The sequence below is a fragment of the Podarcis tiliguerta genome, assembly GCF_965153285.1.
Source record: "Podarcis tiliguerta genome assembly, chromosome: 4".
Taxonomy (NCBI): domain Eukaryota; kingdom Metazoa; phylum Chordata; class Lepidosauria; order Squamata; family Lacertidae; genus Podarcis; species Podarcis tiliguerta.
The window spans coordinates 7,261,515-7,270,537 of NC_139537.1; the positions used below are offsets into that span (position 1 = coordinate 7,261,515).

General features: G+C 48.3%; 1 protein-coding gene across 1 annotated transcript; it reads left to right on the top strand.

Annotated features, from left to right (window-relative positions):
- The first annotated feature begins 340 nt into the window (after positions 1 to 340).
- Positions 341 to 8,385, top strand: RPS3 (ribosomal protein S3). The gene is made up of 7 exons (XM_083436874.1): positions 341 to 499; positions 2,163 to 2,293; positions 3,533 to 3,626; positions 4,872 to 4,966; positions 5,698 to 5,885; positions 7,430 to 7,626; positions 8,313 to 8,385. The coding sequence occupies exons 1-6, from the start codon at positions 470 to 472 to the stop codon at positions 7,621 to 7,623; spliced, it is 732 nt and encodes a 243-aa protein (XP_083293000.1). The 5' UTR covers positions 341 to 469; the 3' UTR covers positions 7,624 to 7,626; positions 8,313 to 8,385.
- The last annotated feature ends 638 nt before the right edge of the window (positions 8,386 to 9,023 follow it).

A 9,023-nucleotide genomic window follows, 5' to 3' on the forward strand; every position in this document is an offset into this window, starting at 1 on the left:
TGGCTGGGGAAACCCAGTCAGATGGGCGGGATACTAATTATTACTATTATTATTATTATTATTATTATTATTATTATTATCATCAGCATCATCATCAAGCGACTAATGCGCACAGCTATGTGCGCTCCTGTGAATTATCTTTGCGCTCATTTAACAATATTTCATTCCTCGACCCCGCCAAGTCTGGCCAAACTCCTTTTAATTGGGTGAAAAACACAGAAAGACTACATTTCCCATGATGCACTCTTGCGGGGACCACTGCGGACCAATGGGAAGCAGCGAATTGCTGCGACGAAATCCCGCATGCGCCACGAGCCGTGCTGCGAAGGTACGTCGACTACGTTTCCCAGCATGCAGAGCGGCTCCCCCCACGTGACACCCGTGAGCCAACGGAAAGCGGCCTGCCCGCCCTATAATCCTATGCGGCGGCGGAAACAGCCTCTTTTCAGCCCGGGCTGCTCGGCTCAAGATGGCGGTGCAGATCTCCAAGAAGCGAAAGGTGAGGGAGCCCGGGGGGCCGGTGCGGAGCCGCGGGGACTCGAGCCGGGAAATGCGGCTGGGATGAGGAGCAGAGAGCCGAGCTGTGGGGTTTGAGATCTCCGGAGGGGCCGGCGGCGGGGCGAGACCGGCGGATGGACGCGGATTGAGGCCGGTCTCCCCCCTATCCCGGCTGGGCCTGGCTTGAAGAACATGGCGGCAAGGCAGAGGCCGGGTTGGCCCTGGACAGGCCGGGCTGGGAGACAAGAGAAGGCCGCTCGAGGCCCTCAAAGGTTTGCCCAGGAGAACACAGGAACCTGCGCCATGCCCCACTTAGGCCGTTGGTCTGCCTGTGCCTATATTGCCTGCACTGGCTGGCAGCAGCTCTCCAGGTTTTGGGGAAGGGGACCCTCAAAAGCGCCTGGAAGGGCCACTGGGGGTTGAGCGTGGGGCCTGTTGCACGCAGCGCAAGTGCTCTCGCTGCTGAGTGCGAAGCAATGGCTGTCTTTAATGGAAAAAGGATGATAAGCTGTATTTTAGTATCAAACTCCTATTCCCAAATAAATAAGAAGGGTCTATGATTCTATGCCGTCTCGGCTAGATGCCTTTTGGGGACCATTTAAGCACCAGTATCTCGGTGACTGGCATTTTTGGCAAGGATGCTGCTTTTCCACGTGGGAGGTTCTGTGGGGCTGTCAGGGCGAAGAGCAATTGCTAGGTTTGTCCTCGATGTGCCCCTGGGAAACTAAATGAAGTCCTGGAGGACCAGGAGTTTTTGCAGGAAAAGAGGACTTACTGCCGGAGTGCATTCTGTTTTGGCGTCACAAATGCATTATTTTCCTGTAGAATGCAGCTACCTAGCAGGCAGTTCTCTGACAGGGTAGTATATTGCCTTCGTTCACGGTAGACAAAAGTACAAGGTTTCTGCTAAAAGTTTTCTTTTTTAAGGTGGCAACCCGGTTTTATGGACAGCAGGATCAAGAAATTTGCCCCCATCTACATTGTACATGAACGCAGGATCATACCACAGTCAGAGCTTGCCCCAAAGCATCCTGGAACTAATTTGTTAAGGGTTCTGAGAGTTGATAGGACCCCTATTCTCCCGTAGAAAACTACAGTTCCCAGTCTCCTGCGAAAAAGGATTACCGTATTTTTTGCTCTATAAGACTCACTTTTTCCCTCCTAAAAAGTAAGGGGAAATGTGTGTGCGTCTTATGGAGCGAATGCAGGCTGCACAGCTATCCCAGAAGCCAGAACAGGAAGAGGGATTGCTGCTTTCACTGCACAGTGATCCCTCTAGCTGTTCTGGCTTCTGAGATTCAGAATATTTTTTTCCTTGTTTTCCTCCTCCAAAAACTAGGTGCGTCTTGTGGTCTGGTGCGTCTTATAGAGCGAAAAATACGGTAATTGTTAAACCACTCTGGGAAGTGTAACTATATCACCTAAGGTTCTTCCAAGAGTCACGGCAGAAACTTGGGTGGCTCTTAATCCAGTCCATCTCCATACTGAGTAAAATTTTGAGCCTTTTGGTTATGCTGCACATGCACTGGGCAAGATTGGTGCACATCAGGCCCAGCAGATAAGTAAGTGCTTGTCAATTATTATTTTTTAAACGAGACTTTTCCCCTGGGGTTTGCAGGGTTAAACTGCTGCTGGCTTCTCATAATCTGTTTTGCTCTTTATAGTTTGTGGCTGATGGTATCTTCAAAGCTGAACTGAATGAATTCCTGACCCGGGAGCTGGCTGAAGATGGCTACTCTGGTGTGGAGGTCAGAGTTACCCCAACCAGGACAGAAATCATCATCCTTGCAACCAGGTGACTTGCATCTAGGTGTCTGGTGGTGGGCGAACAACTCTGCCGCTGCGATAACTCAAAAGTCTGGCGGTGTGTTCATATAGGGTGGTTTGACTGAATCCAGGAGGCAATTGAAATATTGAAGCCAGTACCCACTACAGACATGTATGCACTGCAGGAAGATTTGGGGGGGGGGTGTCTGTAAATGTAGGGCACGTGTATTTGAAAACCATATCTCCAGTCTCCCGCGCATGCGAAGTTTGCGGTGGAATATCACAAGCTTCCTTTTACCAAGCCAACCATTGGATCGATCTACTGCATTCCTGTTGAATAGGAATGGTTTCTTCCTGAATGTTTGAGTTGGATCAGAATAGTTGCTGTGATTTGCATGGTTTCCCTATATTGCTCTGTAGAAGCAAACAACTTGCTTTGTATTCCTCACCCTTTTCAAAAACCACAGGTGCACTTGGACTCACTTGGTATTGATCTAGATTCAGGCCTTCTGCACGTTGATGCCCTCTGTTTTCCTGGTCCCTGACATTCGGTCATGCTGGCTGAGGCTGATTGGAGTTGTGATCCGTGGGGGTAGGGGTGGCCTAAGTGCTGCTGTACCTGGAAATCCAATCCATGTTGGTTTCAAACATGTTTCTAGCATTTTCCAGATTTTTTGCAGCAAAAATTAATGAGGGACTCGTCAGTTTTAAGTGTAGCTTAGTTCTTTTTTAAAATGTGTGTTTTTGTAGTTTTAATTCATTTTATGTTGGAAATACTATTCTTCCTGTTAATGGGTCAGGGACTGTATAATATTGATTTAAGAGCTGGGCCTCCATTACATCTGCTGCAAATGATTTGGTGTGGGAAAACAATGGCAGACCCTTCCAACCTGCGTGTTGACCCAAGGGCTGCTTTTTGCCAAGAGTGAGTCATGGCCAGTCGTAAATGCACAGCCTAATGTAACTGGGAACAACTCACCCCTTCCTCCATATCAGCCTACACACACATGATCAGATCCTTCAGTTTAACATCTCTTCATGTGTTAAACTCTGGCAGTGTCAGAGTTAGGACGGGACAAATGATTGCTTTTACACACTGTTTCTAAAAGGGGAAAAACCTGCTGGATCAAGCAACCTGCCTCTTACATTCTCAGTGCTGATAACTCCTAGAGTACCCCATGTTATTTCAGCGATTTCAAAATGTAGACTAAAATACCTGAACATCTTAAGTGAGGACTTAATGCCCTGCCTTTGCTCCTTCTTTCAGAACTCAGAATGTTCTGGGTGAAAAAGGACGACGTATTCGTGAGCTGACGGCTGTTGTCCAGAAGCGGTTTGGCTTTCCCGAAGGAAGCGTTGAGGTAATGGCTGCCCCAGTTTTTACTCTCTGCTTATCGTGTGCCAAGTTCCCCCTTCGGTGATGATCTGATGACGAGTCAGAAATGGCCACCTGCCTGCTCAGAGTAAACAGCACAGCGCCACGTTCTGTGGTGCTGTGTGTGGGTGCTTGGGCAAAGGTGACCTGTTCATTGGATGATCTTGAGGCATTTGTCTGAGAAGGGCGAGTCAAGGTTTGGGGAGTATTTCCTCAAACTGGTTTCGATTTATTGATCTAGGCTGATGTGATTGTAACGCTACGAGAACGGGGTTTGTTTTTCAGAGACGAGCAGCCTTGTCTAGCCAGCCACCCCTCCCTCCAGTTGTCAGTGGTCCACAACTTCTATCAGTCCAGTATGGCCAGAGGTTGTGTCTGGTAGAAGCTGGATCCCAAAACATCTGGAGGGTTGCAGGAGTCTAGGTTGGAGCATTGGCTACGAAGGTCAGAGGCTTCAAATCTTCTGGGTGGATGAGGGTTAAAATTAGCAAAGCCCCTAACCATGATCAGAATTGCGAATCTAAAACAAATTTGCAAACTTAATTACCCTTTCAAGTTTCTTATAGCTGCTGGATTCGCCAAACACCTACGTTAACCATTAGTAAGCTGTACAAAGCTGTAAGAATCTACTTTCATGCAACAACCATGCTAGCTGGGGGTGCTGGGAATTGTAGTTCAAAACATTTGGAAGGTGCTGGGCTGTGTTAAGAGAAGTTCTCAGCTGTTAGCTTCCCAGCTAGTGCTGTGTTTCCACCTCTTGCGTATATGGCACTCTTACTATTAATTTCTTTTTAAGTTTTTAGCCCCTTTGCCCCTTCTGTGCTTGGCATGTCTGGAATGATGTTTTTGCCCAGTATTGGCCAAACAGGTTGAGTCACCTGGTTGAGCTTTCCGTAGACACTTTCCACCCTTGGAAGCGTCTCAACGGTGGCACCTCCAAGTTGGCCAACGGTTCTGGAACCAAACTGGCTTTTAAAACGCATTTTCATGATACTGCAACAAGGCACAGCGTAAGTGGGCCCTACACTGAAAACTGGTGTGTTTATGGGATGCCTTGGCTCAGCCTGTGGAGCGGAGGAGAACACCTACAAACCCTTAAGGTCATGTAAGTATTTTCAGAGAGTTCGTGAGTGCAAAGTGAAGATGAGCCTGTAAAGCAACAGAGGTGCCTGCAAGCCTGAACTTTGCAAAAAAAAAAAAATGGACAAAAAGTTCCTGCTTTCTTTTCCAGCTGTACGCTGAGAAGGTGGCCACGAGAGGGCTGTGCGCCATTGCTCAAGCTGAGTCGCTGCGTTACAAGCTTCTGGGGGGCCTTGCCGTCCGTAGGTAAGCAAGCAACACTCCGTCTAATCATTTTGCAATAGCATTTAGAAAACGGGGGTTTTAATTGTGCCTCTGTGGAAGTTTATAATCAACACATTGGGCTGACTAAATCCCACCTTAACGCACCTTAAAGTTCCCCTCATCTCTGCACTGGTGCAGTTGCTCCTTTCTCTTCTGCGTAATGGGCAAAATTATTAATGTCGCATGCTGTTTCAGAGGTGGAGAGGACAAGTCATTGCCCTGCAGGGCTTGCAATCTGATGTTCAATATAGGGAAAGGGAGAGCAGAGTGGGGAGACCCGGACCCAGGCAAGTTTACGCCACAACGAATTTGCGAGATTCTTGTTTCTACTCGAGCTAACTTGCCTTGCCAGATTCCCCCAAAGTATGGCCTCTTCCTTGAGCGTTGCTGAATGGCAACCCTTGTAAGAAAGGAATGAAAAAACCCTTCCGTGATGATACGATGACGAGTCAGAAACGGCCGCCATCCTGCTTGGAGTAAACAGCTCAGTGTCACGTTCTGTGGCGCTGTGCTTGGGTACTCCCAACAGAGGCGTCCTGTTCATTGGATGATCTTGAGGCATTTGTCTGAGAAGGGAGTGTTGCGGATGAAGTCCAATGTTGGAAGTCTATGGGGATGGGAGGGTGGGATGTCCTCCTTAACTTGATAATAAAGCAGTAGATCAGAGGAGAAGGCCCAGCGCAGTTCAGTGGAGAGTTTTCCTTCTCTTCCAGGGCGTGTTATGGTGTCCTCCGCTTCATCATGGAGAGTGGAGCCAAGGGCTGCGAAGTGGTGGTGTCGGGAAAGCTCCGTGGCCAGCGAGCCAAGTCCATGAAATTTGTGGATGGCCTGATGATCCACAGCGGAGACCCCGTCAACTACTACGTCGACACGGCTGTCCGCCACGTCCTCCTCAGGCAGGGTGAGTGGGGGGGGGCAGGCAATCTCTCAGGCAGCCCCCAGTTGGCTTCCTTGTTCCTAAAAAGATTCTGGGACTTCTGTAACCCCCGGCTGCTTCGTAGTCTAGCTGGGCTGGTTCTCCTGTTGCGTCAAGCCATGGTTTGGCAGTAGGTCGGAAGCGGGGAACCTTCTTTGGCTCTTCTCAGCCTCCTTGAGTGTTCCCTTCTGGAGGGCCACGTGCCAGTAGTGTAGGGGGCCAGAGGGGGCCTAAGGAATTTAGATTAGCCTCAACCAGAGCCAGGGCCTTTTCAACACTGGCCCCGGCTGGGACTCATGAGACCAGGGCCCTGCAGGATCTGATTTCTTTCCGCATTTCTGGCCTTTGGCTTGGAATCTATTTGATTCCCTCTTTCTTTTTTCCTTTCTCCTCCTGTGATGGAATTCCTATTTGGGGACTTCCCTGGCTTTTTCCCGGCCCAAGCAGGACCAATCTGGATAGTTAGCCTTGGTGGAGATTTGACGTTTTCATCCCCCAAAAAGGTTTTGATTTGATTTGAGTTTCTATTGAAATGAGGCTGCATTTTAATGTTTGAATGTTGTCTTTTAATTTTGTTTTTAAGTTGTATTTCAATCAATTTGTTTTTATATTGGTTGTTAGCTGCCCTGAGCCTGGTCTTGGCTGGGGAGGGCGGGGTATAAATAAAATTTATTATTATTATTATATCCCTTTCTACCCTGAATCCAGGAGAACAAGGAGCATTATCAGAGCCAGTTCACAGCCAGGGCCGGTGAAGGGTGTGGTCTGGGGAGAGAAATCCCAGGGGCCAGATAGAGGCCTGCGTTTGGACCTAAGGTTTCAGACCCCTGCATATGGTGATTGAGCCTTCAAGGACCTTTGGTCTTATTGGTACCCCTTCTTCCTTGGTTTGAGGCAAACCATAGTTTGCTGTCTTGTCATAGCTTGCACCTGTCTTGCTAACAGTGCTTAAAAACCTCATTTCTTATCTTAGCTTGGTATAAATAATGAAGCTGTTGTTATACATTAGTTGCTGGTTGGGGAAAAATTGCACACTGGTTTGCCTCAAGCCAAGGGAAGGAACCGCCATGTGTTGAGGGGGGAGCACCGAACCTGTAACTCCTTGAAAGCTCAGTTTCACGGCCTGTGAACCAGCTTGCAGAAGTGTCTCGGGAAACCTCTCTGGCTTGTTTCTCTCTTTTTCATGCAGAGGTGTGAGAGGTGCCCAAGGACAATGTTCTGAAACACCAAACCCCCCAATACTGTGAGAGGGGAATTGCCTGCTTGGTCTCTCTCTTTCTACAAGGACAGCAAAGACTAAAACCAGGCATAAGCAAACTTGGCCCTCCAGATGTTTTGGGACTACAACTCCCATGATCCCTAGCTAACAGGACCAGTGGTCAGGGATGGTGGGAGGAGTTGTAGTCCCAAAACATCTGGAGGGCCGGGTTTGCCTATGCCCAAGACAGAATGAAGGCCTAGGCTGTGGGTGGCAGAGGAAACTCTCTGCCCAGGCTGCTTTTCTTGACAGCGTCTCCTTGCTACTCCAGGTGTGCTGGGCATTAAAGTGAAAATCATGCTTCCCTGGGACCCGAGCGGGAAAATTGGCCCCAAGAAGCCCTTGCCAGACCACGTCAGCATCGTGGAGCCCAAGGAGGAGATCTTGCCCACCACCCCCATCTCCGAGCAGAAAGGCACAAAGCCAGAACAGCCCCCCATGCCGCAGCCCGTCCCCACGGCATAAGGGGTGAGTCGCTTTGCTTTATTCCTCACGGGTTTTTGGGAGAAAACGTTGGGGGTGAGCCACAGTGTAATCATAATTAATAATTTATTATTTATACCCCAGCCACTCTGGGTGGCTTCCAACAAAATATTAAAATACAATAACCTATTAAACATTAAAAGCTTCCCTAAACAGGGCTGCCTTTAGATGTCTTCCAAAAGTCTGGTAGTAGCTGTTCTCTTTGACATCTGGTGGGAGGGCGTTCGACAGGGCGGGTGCCACTACCAAGAAGGCCCTCGGCGCTGGACCTCAGTGTCCGTTTAGAATTATGGGGGTGGAGACGCTCCTTCAGATATACTGGACCGAGGCCGTTTAGGGCTTTCAAGGTCAGCACCAACACTTTGAATTGTGCTCTGAAACGTACTGCGCTTCTTGGCTGCATGTTGCTGCTAGTGTTTTGTAGATGGCAATCGGTGTATTTAATGCTTTATAACTGCAGCCCACCAGATGTTGCAGGACTGCAACTCCTATCATCCCTCACCACTGGCTTTGTTGGCTCATGGGAGCTGGAGTCCGTCAACCTCTGGAGAGCTACAGGTTCCCTGTACCTGCTTTACAGGGATAAAACAATGCAGGCTGTTGCCCCAGGGATTGTGTTCATGGTATGGGTATTAGCTCCCCACTCACTAATTCTTCGGTTTCTGTTGCAGGTTTAAAAACATCTGGAACAAAGAGTTTGGCGTCTTGTACAAATATCTCTTTAATAAAATCAGAAAAAGACAACATGCTGGAGGTTGTTTCTGTTACCTGCTCACCTTACTTTTTTTTGCCAACCAATATCTGAAACTTTCTAGTTTTGTTCCCTGTTGATACCCCAGCTCAGATTTAACCATTGAGTCACCCATGTGTTCAAAAGGTTCTATGAACATTCTCATTAGCACCGACCTCGATCTTCTTCAAGCTGAAGGGATAGTGATTTTGCTCTCCCCCGTTGATTACAGCTGTTGTTTATTTGCTGCCCCTTTTTCTGTAGCTGTTTGAGATTCCAACCAACCAGAAATTGCATTCTAGCTGTGTCCCAGCCCTGTTTATATGCTGATGTCACTAGCACAAGCAAAGTCCATTGGAGGAATACCAATAGCAGCAGAGAAGGAGTGGAAAACTTGAATTAGTCTGACTCCTCAGCGAAACAACTGCTGCCATTTTGACTTGACACTCATTCTCTTGCAGCAAAGTGTCTTTGTGTGCAATGCACTTGTTCAAGGTGCCAACTAGCCAGTCACGCCTTAGTTCATGCAGGTCTGGCTGAACATCCTGCCAAATTTTCTGATTTTCAGTCTGCATTGTGTGACCACTGAGCGTGCTCTGTTCTCGTTAGGGTGTTTTCCGCTTCTAATTCATTCCTTTTTGTATTTCTGTAA

What these genes read in the sequence shown, in the direction of transcription:
- RPS3 (XM_083436874.1), top strand. Translation starts at nt 470, where the DNA reads ATGGCGGTGCAGATCTCCAAGAAGCGAAAG. An exon ending in AGATCTCCAAGAAGCGAAAG is followed by an intron (nt 500 to 2,162) that starts GTGAGGGAGCCC and finishes TGCTCTTTATAG; the next exon opens with TTTGTGGCTGATGGTATCTT. An exon ending in TTCCCGAAGGAAGCGTTGAG is followed by an intron (nt 3,627 to 4,871) that starts GTAATGGCTGCC and finishes TTTCTTTTCCAG; the next exon opens with CTGTACGCTGAGAAGGTGGC.